General features: G+C 36.4%; 1 protein-coding gene across 1 annotated transcript; it reads right to left on the reverse strand.

Annotated features, from left to right (window-relative positions):
* Positions 1-69: 69 nt before the first annotated feature.
* Positions 70-14848, reverse strand: nars2 (asparaginyl-tRNA synthetase 2, mitochondrial). Its single transcript, XM_015341655.2, has 14 exons — positions 14441-14848; positions 13950-14059; positions 11799-11919; positions 10004-10144; positions 8551-8631; positions 7322-7425; positions 4896-5028; positions 3493-3591; positions 3372-3409; positions 3215-3281; positions 2147-2284; positions 1445-1542; positions 452-478; positions 70-315 (listed from the first exon to the last, which is right to left on the reverse strand). The coding sequence occupies exons 1-14, from the start codon at positions 14597-14599 to the stop codon at positions 171-173; spliced, it is 1461 nt and encodes a 486-aa protein (XP_015197141.1). The 5' UTR covers positions 14600-14848; the 3' UTR covers positions 70-170.
* Positions 14849-15449: the final 601 nt, after the last annotated feature.

Below are 15449 nucleotides of genomic sequence, written 5' to 3' on the forward strand. Positions count from 1 at the left end.
CAGTGACACAAACTGTAAGGAGCTAAAAGGAAATTTTCATCAACAAAATCTTGGGGTGAATGCACTGGCTATAATACAGAGCTAATTTATTTTAAAAAAGACAGGCAAAAGCAAAGGACCCAATTCATGTACATTTGCATACATCAGCTCAAATACTGTACATTTTATGTTCAAAGTACACAGGAATGAGAAAATCGTGGAAATGGGATAACATCCTTAATATTGTCAACTCCCAGGATACATTGCAGATAGCGTTCAAATCCCATGCCGAATCCACCATGAGGGACTGAGCCAAACTGTCTCAACTCCAAATACCTGAGAAAAATACAGCAGTGTAAACAAGACTTGTTTACCAATTTATGCTAGTTACCTTTCAAGAAATAAAACATACAGGATTATATATCAATTTGTACTAAAATGCAGCTGTTTCAAATAATAAGGGTGGCCTTACCATTGGTATGTATCCTTCAGTCCTGTCCTAGGAAAACACAACAAAAGCCAATATAGCTTTAAGGTATAGTAGAATAATGCAGAAAAAATAAACAATGAATGACTTCCGTTCACATTTTTCAGAAACAAGTGTCAGTATTTTAACGAGTAATACAATCCTGAAAATATTTTCAAACCCTGTTGCTCAGGGTTATTTTAAGTGTCCTTGAAATACTGTAGTAAGTACAGTACATGAAAGAGGTGAAGTATATACATTTGGGCGGAACACACTACGACATTTTATAAAGTACCGAAAGTGAAAAGCCTGTGAGAACAATGCATTGCTTTGTTAACCAAAAACAAAAAGATTTTTAAATGTACTGCAGTGATCGCTGCTCTGCTCTATTGAACATGTAAATAAGCCATGTGCATGCAAGACTCCCTCACTGAGTCTGTACGGAGTGGGAAACAGTGTCTTGAAATAAGATGAGACTGTCATGGGCACTATGACTACAACTATTTTAAAAAAAGGTAATTAACTAATGTCAAAAATGTCACAATTTTGTGAATGTGCACTGTGGTATTCTACATTCCCAGAATTGCCTATATCCCTAGATATTAATTACTACTGTCATTATATAGTGTTGCTTGCTATATTATACTGTACATGCCTGCAAGGAACATTAAGATGGTGGTAGCAACGGAAGAGGGTTGAGAATTGTAGAATATCATAAGCACAAGTTTTATGACAAAGCCCTTCACCTCTCATGCTCTAGGCTATTTTTAAAGAACAAAAACAGAATTTGTGCTTCTTTAACCTAATACACCCCCTCCCCAAATTGGAAGCCAAGGTCAACGACCTCCTGGAATGGATGTACCCTTTAAAAAAATCTCAAATTATCTTGGAAAGGGTGGCCTGTACAGGCCTGGTATACAGTAGTAACTTTTTGATTCCTCTGTTCAATTCTGAGGTGTGACAGATGGGAAAGGACAGGTGGTGTTTGTGCATTCTTACTTCTCCAGGCGGGACTTCAGCAGCTCCAGGCGCTCTTCTCTCAGAGACCCTCCACACAGCTCTCCTATTCCAGGCACCAAGAGATCCACAGCAGCAGCCTGGGAAACACAAATAAAATACACAGAATCCCTTCCTGTGAGTGTGGTTCCTCTGGGATCACTGTACAATCAAGGCTTAATGTACATCATGCATCTGGACTGGGTAGAGTTTTCAAAAAGGGTGGAGTCACGCAGAGCAAATATTCTGATTTATCGAGGAACTGTATGCCACGTTAAATGCCCCTTTTAATCCTAAAAAAGAAAAGAATGTTTACTAATGAGAGGGGGCCATTTAGTTCATCTAGCTCGTTTGAATTTTGGTAATTGCAAAAATCACAAGAGCATAAGATGTTTATTATTATATCTTGCATCTCCAGTTGAGAGAAAGTTAAGTAACAAATACAGGATAATTTCAAAATCAGAGCTTACAAACTTGCATGTACTGTAAAACACATTCCTTATATTCAGGGAATCAAATATGGTCATGAGAAATGTTTAAAAATGTCTTAAAAATGAATCAATATCAGATATTAGACAAAAACAGTACATCTGAAATCCCTATTTTCCACTACAGGGTTTTTCCTTTTTGACTGATGTTATTTGTCGAAATACATTTTCATTGGTGGTTGCAACACATCCTACAACCAATACAAATAAAACGTACTGTGTGCTGTGGCTTGTCCTCATTGTTTCTTGCATAGAAAGGCTTCAGGTTATAGGGGTAGTTAATGACGAACAGTGGGATGTTACCACAGTGCTGTACCAAGTATTTTTCATGTTCTGTCTGAAGATCACAGCCCCACTAAAAACCACAACACAGACATGAATTAAAAAACATCTTTTCAATGACACAAAAATCACGAATAAGAACCGTCAAACTGCTAGACAGGTTTCAAATCTATCATGTAACCTTTGAGAGTTTCAAAGAACTAACAAAGGTCACTTGTAGTTTAGTAATACAGTATGAAGAAATGCCATCTGCCTTTTGTAGTTTCAAAATGTGCTATACCAAAACAAGCAAAACACCCAACTCTTTTTTGGAAACGGATTTTAAGAGCTCTGTATCATTCCTGGCGTAATATGTCAGTAATTATTAAAGGTGCGTGACCGAAAGAGAGCAGGACAGCTTCCAATGACGAATCATGACACAAATGTCATTTAACTTCCTGTATTAAGTCATTTGTGTTCGTTATGTAGTACAAGACTGAAACATAAATCATACCACATCTCATGTCACTGAAGTACTTTATTAGAAAGTTTCAACATCTCACATTTGTCTATATGAATAAAATCAATATCTCTGACATTTAATCTATACATTTAAAAAGCAACCAAGCTATCTCTAAAAAATAACTTATTTTAATATCCTCATTATTCATCAGGAATGGGCAACTCCAGGTCTCAGTGGTCAGATTCTCACAGATTCAGATTCTTTACAGGTACTTTTTAAGTAGCAACTGATCAATACCTACAGACTTAGGCAATTAAACTTTTTTATTCAAATTACTGAATCAATCAAGTAATTGGAATCAGAAGTGGATTACAAACTAGAAGACACATAGGTCTCCTGTGAACTGGAATTGCCCATCCCAGGCAACTCTAGTATGACATTAATAAAGAAACATATTCACCATATCTGAGGTACAGTACTGTAATCATGGCTAGCTGTGTATCAGCTTTTATAAAAAAACAAATGGAAACTGTGAACAGGTTACTTATCAGAAATACTTGCCTCTGGTCTGAAGGCAAAATTCTGCTGACTGTGTTTCAGAACGTCTACTGCTTCCGTGTACGAAATACTAAACAACAAGGAAAATATATTTTACCTACAGGACAAAGAGAAGAAAACACGACTCCTTAAACCGGAAGGTTTGGGATTAAGTACTTACACCTTAAATTTGTTCTTCAGCATGTGATTCAATCTGTCCTGAGTGCCAAAACAAAACCCAAAAAGTTATAAAACATAATAAGCGTGAATGATATAGTAAGGCGGGCTTTAGATTCCCTTACCATGTGTCCTGGTGCAACATACTTGTGATACAGCTCTACGTCTTCTGAACACCTGGAAAGAATGCATTCTGTAGCTGTTTTGAAGAGATCTTCCATAACCTAAGATGGGAAACAGTACATCTTACTTGTGTGAAAAAACAGACATTTATATTAATATATTTATATTAAACTAGAACTTGTATAAGGAGAATAATTATGTGTTTTTCCAAATATTTGTGTTATAAACACACTGCAGGAGCTAGCCGAATGCCAAGTGTTTAGAAAGTTAGCTGCCTACTCAAAGACAACTATAATGTGAAAACCGTGCATTGTGGAGAAACGATGTTTGATACACATTTTGACACTGCGTGGGGTGTTGCTGTGTCGGGGTGCTTTTAAGTATGTGAAGCCTGAGGAAACAGAAGCAGAGTTGAAAAACAGTGCTTTTATTTACAGTGCTGAACAAGAGCCATGGAAAACCTGAAGACAAAAGCCTAGTTCTTTCCAAGCTCACTTCCAAGACCTTAACTCGAAATCTCGTACACTGCTAAACATAACCACTTGCTGCTCGCTTATAGCTCCATCAACTCTTGAAGTTACGGGTTCAGAGCTCTTACCACCACACACTGCTGCTCAATATAAATATGAGCGGATGTTATGATCCTTAGCACGACTTTCAGTAGGATAGAATACAGATGTAATGGAAGGGAAAACGTCCAGATGATAACTGCTATTTTGTACCACTGGCAACAGTTTCACACGGCAGGCGCGGCTACATGTAATTAGGTCAGCTTAGACCGGGACTCAGACAAGCCAGAAACAAATTTCCTTCGTCCAAAAGAAGAGCTAACAGATACAAAAGTAGTATCCTGTTTTTAGAAACATCTTCTTCTTTTTGTTAACGGAATATTTTACAATGTTCTTTTTTTGTGTTCAGAGGATGTCAACAGAAACCTCAGTGGTAATACAATTTAAAAAAACAAGAATAAACGAACAAGCAGCTGACCAACAAGGCAGCCGTTCAAGAAACCTCAAAACACACTTCTCTTTCAGGATACTTCAAGGATGTTTGCATGGTTTCTCTTGAGATGCAGTAACAGGCTAATTAGATTATTCACAGAGAAAATGACTTACGATTCTTAGAGACACCATTCTTGAGATTCCTAGAAGAAGTGAAATAATGCACAATGGATCTACAAGTACAGTATATAGCTTCAGATCTGAAGCAAATACCTGTTATTAGACCCCTTCAAAAATATAGTTTTGGGGCATTTTTTCATAGTGAATCAAAACCTCAACATCGTCTATACTTAAACATTCACTAAACAAGTAGAGGATCCAATTAAAGTGAACTAAAAACTGTCTTGGAAGAAAATCATGCTTCCTCAATATTTCTTTGCCATGAAAACACTTTTTTTCATTACCGTTGTTATATCTTCCAGACTGTGTGTAAAGGCAATCTCGGCCTCCACCATGTAAAACTCTGCTAGATGTCTTCTGCTCTGAGAGTTCTCTGCTCGAAAGGTGGGACCAAATGTGTAGACACAGGGAAATGCCCTTAAAAAAATACAAAAAATCATAACAAGATCAAAATCCATGTTCAGTTTTAGAATGACAGTATTTTTCCTCAAACAAATGTCATTTACTAAGGTCTGTGCGCATAATCTGGAATGAAGATAACCAATGACTGCACAGAAACATCTTTCTTGTTTTAAGTCTGTTGATAGTATATTAATTAGTCTGGTTACTCTCTGATTTTCCCATTCAATGCATAATTTAATTTGAGATGAGGCACATGTGGGTTTTTCATTGGAATTTGTTTAACTGATTTTGCAAGACTGACTTGCTGTTGTCAATGGAAAACCAATATGCACAAAGTAAGCTAAGGTGACATCATTTTCTGACTCTGTTTTATCAATCCTTTATTCAATAAACTTCATAGGCACACAATATATTGTTCTAATTTTTCTTTCCTTTCTGTTTAAGGGGGAATGCCCTAAAAGAATTGCCAATGAAAGAAAGCTGATTTTAAATCTTGGTGTTACATCTGAAAATCATCTGATACATTACTGTTAATTTATGATATCATGTTGAGGCTTGTTCCACTATAATGAAATACTACAGAAAGACCAAGTGGCAGTTTGGTTGCTATGGAGATCTTAATAATAAAGAAAGAATGATTACAAATGATTTACTATGGTTTCATAAATATGAACATAAGAAAGGTTGCAGAGAAGAGGAGGTCATTTGGCCCTTTAAGATCACCTGGTTGTTAGTAGCTCTGAGTAACTCATCCAGTCTTTTGTGAAATAAGACAGGATATCGGGTTCCATAACACGGCTGAAAACCATATCCACCAACAAAAGGCACTGTTATATAAATACTCTAGTAAAGCAATGCAGTAGTTAAGTTTCTATAGAATAGATTTAGATATAGCTATAAAGCACAGGGCATAAGAATTACTTGTGTCTTCAGTAACAATCACTGACATCTAATTCACTTGAATTTCTAAAGAAACTGGTGTTGGACTCACAACAGAAATGATTGTGAGATTTCTGAGAAACATACTTAAATCCAAGGACACTATCTTAACCCTCACAAAAACAAACTTCAGTAGTGTAGTGTTTTCTAACAGAGTCACTGTATTAACTACACTCATATTACCCAGATTAAGAAAAGGTAATAATTAAAATCATGAAGCACCTATACGGAAGGGTTTCTTTGTAAGTGTAGTAAAAAAAAAAAATAGATACGTCTTTCAAAAATCTTGACCTGGGAAGAACTTCCGCTGTTGGAAAGATCACAATGTTTCAATTTAAAAAACAACCACCAGAGGGCAGAAACGACCCATGGAAAGGTAACAAATATTACCAATCTACAACATTTCACTCTACATTCCTCACGATGACACCTATCACGTTTGGACAGTTGCAGTCTGCAGTTTACACTTCGATCCAGTTAGATCCAGCCATTTCCTTATGCAATACCACAGCTATTGAAAACTTAAATCGTATAATTAATATATAAATCGAATGGTTAATATATATAATTAATATATAAAGTTTAACGACCGGAGGTCTGTTTGAGGGTGAAAAACTAAATGGCAGTCAGGTGGTCTTCCTGGATCATGCAGACACCGTATTTTGCCATGTTTAAAAGGACTGTCACTAGAACAAGAATGTGCAAAGTGTGACTGGCCAAACGTTTTTTTAACAGGAATAGTTCCCGATACAGGCTGCAAAATAATTGTAGCAACCTGTGAGGTGCATATTTGAAGCAGTTATGGGTGGTTAAACTGTCCACGTTTCAATTTAATTGGGCAACAGTTTCAAAGGTGAAGATTTTGAACATTTTTTTAGAATGCAGATGTGATTGTTTCAGGATCTTCCATTCTTGGATGACTAAAAACAAATATTTAGACACTACATGGCACAAGAAACCAAGAAAAACATACATCAGACCTTCCTCTACTACACCACAACTTGTAATAACACAAGGCATCCATTTTTCTAATGACTAATTACTAGTACTCACCTAGAAACTGCCTAATAAAACCAAATATCAGATAAATACTGAATGTTACAAATGAGAGAAGGCCATTCAGACCAGTGTATTTGCAGATTCATGTGGGAATCTCCTCCAGCCATTCCCTGTAAAAGGCCAGGGCATTTTGAATGTAGATTTCACCCTGAATTATAAAAACAGATTATTCTGATTTAGCAAAAAAAGAAAGGTGTTTTTAGCAAAAAGAAAGGAAAAAGAGGTGATTTCAAAATATCAGGAAGCACAGGATCCCTGGAGATCCAGATGAAAGGAAGACAAACAAACCAAAGAAAACTGCATTCCTCACCCTGTCATGACCTCTAGATGAAGCTGTCCCGAGACCGTCAGAAAAGCAGGAACAGAGAAGAAGTGGGGTTCATCTTCGCTGGGGCCCTGCTCTCTGCCTGCAGGCTAAGGACAAGGAAATAGTACAGAAGCCATCCATCTTCAGTCGGACATTAACTCTACAATTGTCTCTCTGAAAAGGAGAATCTAAAATCAAGGACCTACAGTAGTACAGCCTTGGAAAGTTCATCATTCCAAAGGATTTATTCATGATTATAAAATAAAATATTATTATTTGATCCATTGTGGTGGCAAGTATTCTGACACTGTGGCCAGATATGCCTGAAATCAGATCAAATGCTAGCTGCCCATGTTAAGTACTACTTACTTACTTCATTTTTTAATGAAAAATTAAGCAAGTACTTAATTCATTAATTATGAAAAGTTTGACTTTGCTCTGCGCAGTGCGTTTAAGATGACTGTTTCACATGTTTAGATAGAAACATTATCCTATCTGTAAAGATTTCCATTATTTAATGTTTACTGTTCCTTCCTCAACAAGGGTATGAACAAAAATGAAGGCCATTACTTGTTTTTACACATAATTTTGAAATAATATTGAAATAAACAAAACTTACAAAATTAGAAGAAGAATGCAGCAGTTTTACTTTAAGAAATGCATGCTAAACATTTTTTCTTTGGATTTTCAAGCATATAAACACCCTTTGAAACTTTAATCGTGTTACATAATTCTCCTAAGGTACTTCCACATCACCAGTTAAGCAGATATCTTCATTCAGCCCCAGTTCTAAATCTGCAAGGCAAGATGTCACAAATAATGTACTAACACGCTCAGCTTACAGCTTTGGAAAAGGAAACTGACATACTCCATGCACTTACTGTACCACCTACATCTCGCTCCAAAAGGGGCTGCATGTTCCTGACTTGAAGGCAAAGTTTTGCCACTTTCTATCACACCAGATATCTGCTGCAGAGTTAATTTATGACTGAATTAAACTAAGCATTATCGTTGTTTGAATAGATGGCTAAGAGGTTTAAAACATCTGTATGATAAATAGGTCATATTATTATTTATATACCCATATTTCATCAAAATAAAAATGCTCCCTTTAGATAGTATACTTTCACAGCTCTACGGAGGATTTTCTTCTCTGTTTTGTCTTTTCACCTTCAAAATGTGAAAGTTCTCTAAGAGAACATTTAAGTTAATAATTTGGGATCTGCACTTACTTCAATCTGGAAAAGTTCACCAGCACCCTCACAGTCGTTTGAGGTGATCACAGGTGTATGAATTTGCACAAAACCATTATCCTAAAATAGAAAAATAAAAAACTGATGCTTAGATTTTAGACTTTCTCTTTATTTTTTCCCCAAAGATCCTGGGTCTTGTGCTTTCTATTAGGAAGTGTACCTGAAAGAATACATTTAAGCAAATACATTACTGTGTAATACTTAAGGTTAAACATAATATATACATTTTTAAAAGACTGTATTATTGGGACACTGACAATCTAGCCACAGTGAAATGCATTGCCTCCTTGTGGTTACAGAGTAGTACTGTTTTATGAATAAAAACTGTCCTGAGAGTTTCATTTAGAAACCTTGAAACAACAGTATGAGGCAAAATAAATGTGGAAACTTCTTGACTGTTGTCAAGACAACCAAAAAAAAAGGTAAACCCTGTATCTTAAATTAAAATTACACTCTCTTCAAAATTCTCTTCAAAAAATGTAATTGTGTAGCATTTTAACTTTATTATGAAATGCCTAACTATAATGTAAAAGTGTGACCTTTAGTGCATTTTTTTATTTTAACTATTATTGAATGAGTGTTATTGTTTTGAAATTATAGCAATCTTGCATCTACTAATTTAAGTACCAAATACTGTAAACATCTGTTTATTTGAATTTTGATGCTTGATTCTAAATGTATATATTTTCTTTAGCCAGCAGACATATCATCCTGAAGCTCACAACTGGTAGCCCATTGAAGCTCAGCAGGTATGAGCCTGGTCAGTACCTGGATAGGAGACCTGGGAAAAACTAAGGCTGCTGCTAGAAGAGGTTTTAGTGAAGCCAGCAGGGGGCGCTCACCCTGTGGTCTATGTGGGTCCTAATGCCCGTAAAAAGTAATAAAAAAAAACTGTAAAAAGGCGCCGTCCTTCGAATGAGACATAAAACCAAGGTCCTAACTCTCTGTGGTCATTAAAAATTCCATGGCATTTCTTGAAAAGAGTAAGAGTGTAACCCTGGGTTCCCAGCCAAATTTCCCATTGGCTCTTACCAATCATGGCCTCCTAATAATCCCCATTTATGAATTGGCTTCATTACTCTGTTCTCCTCCCGACTAATAGCTGATGTGTGGTGAGCGTTCAGGCGCACTATGGCTGCCGTTGCATCATCCAGGTGGGGCTGCACATTGGTGGTGGTGGAGGGGAGTCCCCAATACCTGTAAAGTGCTTTGAGTGGAGTGTCCAGAAAGACACTATATAAGCGTAAGCAATTATTATTATTATTATTATTATTATTAGTCTGCTTACTTTCACCAATGTCTAATACAGTTTTGTGCTACGTTCTAGCAAATGAATACAAAATGGAAACAGGATAATGTAGACAGGTATTTGCATTGATCTCAAAGACATGGCTGAGCAGTGGTAAGGGCATGGCAGTCTCTGAGGTCTTACCTTGAAGAAGGACTGAATGGCTGTACTAGCTTCACTTCGTATTCTCAACAGGGAACCGAATGTTTTTGTCCGGCAGCGTAGATGTGGGAACTGCCTGATGTACTCCAGTGAATGCCTTTCCTTGATTTTAAATGGATAATCCTGAAATCAAAGCGTATTTTTACATAAGGTATAATTCTGAACTTCCTCTTTATTGATTTTCTCGAACACGCATCCGAGATTACATTACATCAATAGTGTACATATGAAAAAATAAAAGAAAACAAGTAATAACCTGACTCTGTGACTGGTAATTTTTAAATTATTAAAAATGGCACTTCAAAAGGTAAAGTTTATTCCACACTTTGGCAGTGGTGTATAGTTACTGTATGTTTTAACAAATATATAATTTTTCTATAGTTATATTCTTTATTAGCAGGAACATCAAAAACATTTAATTCACCAAAGTCCACTCCCAGGTTCCACACCAATCCATCTTCCCTTAAGCTGCCCCTTAAATCAAGTCACTTAAGTCACTTCTCACTTCTCTACCTGATCTGCTGTGCAGTGGGGCTGTTAGCATAATGGCTGCCAAATGTCATCCAGGTGACAGCTCCACTGCACTGACATACTCCTAACTTACCACCTACATCTCGGTCTGAAAGGGGTTGCATGTTTCTTACCTGAAGGCACCATTCTGCTCCTTTCTATCACACCAGGTATCTTCCGCAGAGCTCATTTATGATTAAATTAAACTAAACATTTCAATTATTGGAATAAAGTGGATTCCCTTCTGCAGGTAAAGCGCTGTGGGATGATCAGCTCTATTTAAAGGCATGGATTATTATGTGAGCTGAATGTTTTGTCTTTGCCAGTATGAAAAGTGTCTGGATTCCCCCAGTATGCTCCAGGTGCTCACGGTGGGGAAACACCTGCTAAATACCATAAAGGAAATTCATACTGTATATACAAGTAGGCTAAGCCTGCAGGCTACAACCACGTCATTAAAGACAAATACATGTGGGTATTCCAATAAAGTATTTCGAAAAGTCCCTAAATCCCTTTCAAGCTTAAAACAAACATAGGAAGGTTTCTTTATTAAATATGCTGCAGCAACAGTATTTGGAGATATGGAGACTGTGAGGTTGACTAAACCTTAATGAACCTGTACGAAAAAAAATGTGTGTGTAAAAATGGAAAATTCATTTACAAAAACGTAATGCCATCTCTTTGTTATCAGATGACATTTTATAATACAGATGCTTTGTTTATATTGAAGCCAAGGCAATATCAGGGGAAAAAAAAGTTCAGAACAAGGCTGTTTAATGTCTTTCTTTAAGAAAATCTGAGAGCAACTCATAACTTACAATCCAGTGAATTGCTTAGCAGTTTCTTCATGGACACAGGGGGCTTAGAGGGAAAACCATTGATACTTTAAGCTATGTGAGATCACAGGAGAACAGTTCTTCTCTTAAGCCCCGTGGTTTGATTGGACCACTTTGCTGCAGCCTTGCAAATCCCCTCTGGATTCAGCCCAAGAGCAGGTCTATGGGGGGAGCAGCATGTAGTAAGATTGTAGTCAGCTTCTGGATTCACCACAAGCCCTAGAAAAGTTTTTTTGAGTGTGGAAAATGATGTAACACTCATCTGCACAAATACACCCAATGTACAACATTAAAAACTAGGTAATATGTGCGCAGATTGTCTGGCGTTCATTGTGAGACTTTCAAACCTCAAGGTTCCACCTGGGGTTAAGTTACTGAAAACAGAGGTTTGTAATCCATCAGTCAGTGGAAGTGCTTGGCACACAACTTACCACAGGGTTACAATCTCCGATCACTTGAATGCTGTCTGCCTGCAGTTCAACAAGCTGTTTCTTATGTGGGCTTTTTTCCAGGGTTCCTGAGATTTTAACTGCACTTCCAAATGTAAGACACCTTTATATAACAAAAGGATACAAATAAAGATATACAGTAATTCATCTGAGTACTGTACAATATATATCAATTTGTAAAAGCAAATTAGAAAAATTTCCACAAAACAGTGGTTTTCAACCAGTTGTCTGCAAAACACTGGAGATTCCCAGAGACTTACCCAGATGTCCCCAGAAACACAGGGAAACCTAGTTGGGTCCAAAGAACATTTGTACTCAGTGGATAAAATGACAACGTATATAAAGGATTTGCTGAAATGTAGCTTTGCCTTTAGTATTTTGTAAATATGCTATTAAAATTGTAGATTATGTTTTTTAAAACTATGTTGTTAAAGGTTGAAAGAGGTACAATGTAGTATGAAGTAGATACAAATGTTGCTTCATAAATGAAAATTGAACATCTACTGTATGTGTGAAGAAAGTTGACCAAATTTAAATTAATTTCTCTACTGATATGTTACCAAGTCCGTGGCGTGGTACTGAGGCCCTGGGTTCAACTCCAGTGGTGCTTTCTGTGTGGAGTTTGTTTCCTGCCACAGTTCAAACACATACTGGCAGCTTAACTGGGTTCTGGGAAAATTGGCCCTCAGTGTGCGTGTTTGTGGCTGTGTGTGCCATGTGCCGGAATGGACAGGAATGACTTTGGTGCCTCTGTGACCCTGAATTGGATAAAGCAGTGAGAAGATGGATGGTTGTTCCCAAATACTTTAAAACGTTCCGAGGCTGGAAGAGAAAAATAATGCTCTTCTGTGGACAAGAAAAGAAACCTTTTTTGTTTTCTTACAGAGCTTAGTGATGGATGTTATGTGGCTGAAAGACCTGAGCTGAACAAAAACATTTTGAAAAAAACAGATGCAGTGAGATGTACGTGTTGTATTTATGAAGATAAAATGCGGCATTCAGTATCTCTGTTTATCCAGGCAGAGTATTGCTGGGAACACCAACATTTGGAAACATTATGGATGAGCGAGCTTTCATTTCCATAATGAAACGGGAAAGACTGCATAACCCGCAATCCACTTTCTTGCCGCTCGTCAGTAACTACTTTTCACGGCTCATAATTCTCAGATTTTAAAGGGGTCAGAACTGAGAAAGCCAAGCTGATCATAGTGTTGGTCGAAATGCTGAGGCCACTGTCTTGACCATCACTATTTCACAGGCTTATGAAGCACGGAATATCCTTTATTCTGCTCACCCTCCACACTCTGTACACAACACACAAATATTTGCCTTTTTGTCTGTGCAAACAAAATGCAAATTCTAAGCTAGTACTGGTCTGCACATTTGTTTGATAAAAAAAACAATTTTTAATAATATACCTGTATTTCACCATTGTACTGTATATTAAATTCATCTTTGTGTTCTTATTTTAAATTCCTAAGACATTACTATGACTTCTATTTCTCTTGATCACACTATCATGCTGTTTCTTAGAAGTTTTCTTAACTCTTAAATCTTAAGTCAACTGTAGCCTGACTTGTACTTTGTTCTTGTTTGGGCATGTTACAACACTTGTTCATATCATTATATTGTTATACACTTGTTTATATCACTGTACTTATTGCACTGTGACTATATCTGACTGCAAACTTGTTACACCTTAAGGTACAAAGTGAGATTATTTTATGTAAATTGCATAAATGTTTCTGCAAAATCATTAAACTGTATCTTTACATCACCATTAAGCATTTACATAGATACACACAGTATGGAGTTATTAGTGATATACTGTAAGGAAATTGAAAGTGAGAGAGTCTGTATTTAGTGCATCATATCAGTACTGTATCATGTGTTCTGTAAAAAGGTTCTAGGCATCTACAACAAGGGATGTAGATGTCCAGCAGAAACTACACATCTTTTTTGAAGAAGTTTCCTTGGGATCTTTTTAATAAAAAGCTGTGTGAAGTACTCATATCAATCAGCTAGTAATGACCAGTGAAGGTGATTCAAGAGGGCTTCCTCTCGCTTCTAACCTTTCTCGTACTCTTAGAAGTAAAATTTCATTTGAAAGTAATAGTAACAACCAAGTCATACCTTTTATACAGCTCTGCATTGGCTACAACCTGCAAACTCTGCAGAGTGCTCCCATCGTTGACATGAAGAAACAGAATTTCCTTCTGGGATCGGACAGAACGGACCCAACCCTAGAGAGGGAAAACAAGGAAGTAACTGGCCATGTGGAAAAAGATTCTTAAATAGTAATTCCATGGGAAAGTATCTGGAACACTCTCACTTGTTTAAACCTCACTACAGCACTTACAGCACAACATCACAGAATTGTACTTTTTTTCCCCAACAAATCTGATTGACTTTTAATACTGTTCATCATCTGGGAAACAAGAATCTTGGATCTTCGCTCGTCAGCGGTAACGGTAAGGTACAGTACCTCGCAACATAATGACAAGCAATCATTTTGATCTTGTTTATAAGTAGTCATAACCTCCGTTTTAAAGCCTCTTTTGTTAATAATAATATAGTAGATAAATATATATTTATTTAATAATACCTGCCATAAACACTCTTACCTGAATTTGTACATTTTTTCCAAATTCCTGACTTGAAAGTACTTGACATATTCTCACTTTTGAAGATGATTTCTGGCAGTAAAATTTACAATTAGATACTAAATGGTTAGAAACGCACGACCTACGTATACATAAATGTAAGAATTTGATTGGTAACATCTGAAATAAATTACTAAATATCAATAACTACTACAGTACCAAAGGTTATGTACCAGATATAGAACAAAATAAAAGCCGATACTGGCTATGTTCGGTTTCGCATGAAAATTGGGGGGAAAAAACTACGCTTTCAATATACAAATGTATTTAAACGAAGAGATATTTCAATTCTTCCCAAAACCAGTATTCGTTTTGCACTTTTAACATTCATGCCTTTTCCCCTCTTTCCTTATATCGAACTACTTCCCGTTTCATACGCAGTGTATTGGCTACTCTGTTTCTTGTGATTCGCGAATTAAACCAATCGGGAAGAAAGGAAGGAGTCAAGCGGATTTCTAAATGCATGCTGGGAAATGTAGTTCCATAGCGGGTAGCTGCCGATGGAAAGGATTGTTTGTTGATTACAGTATGTATTAATATACTTAATACAGGTATGATTACGTATTCTGTCCACATCCTACAACAAATATAACGACAAAATATGTGCTTAGCCTAATCTTTCGTTTTTGTTGCTCCCTGTATGTTTCTTTGGCTGTCTCACTGACAGATCCATTTCTAGTTTTAACTGGGTAATTATTATTATTATTATTATTATTATTATTATTATTACAATCAATAATAATAACTCCTACTTTTGACACCCAGTCCATATGGCATTTTGTCTGTTAGTTAGATTATCCAGAAAGGAAAAACATGAAGAGAAAAGAAGAATATTACAGAAAATAAAATATTGAATTAACTTATTTTTCACACATCTGAACCAAAAAATAAAACCATAAATAAAGCATGCCTTTCAGATGCCATGAAGACGTGTGTAAAATGAATTTGTATCCCTGTAAATATAGTATAT

The sequence above is a fragment of the Lepisosteus oculatus genome, chromosome 5 (assembly GCF_040954835.1).
Source record: "Lepisosteus oculatus isolate fLepOcu1 chromosome 5, fLepOcu1.hap2, whole genome shotgun sequence".
Classification (NCBI taxonomy): domain Eukaryota; kingdom Metazoa; phylum Chordata; class Actinopteri; order Semionotiformes; family Lepisosteidae; genus Lepisosteus; species Lepisosteus oculatus.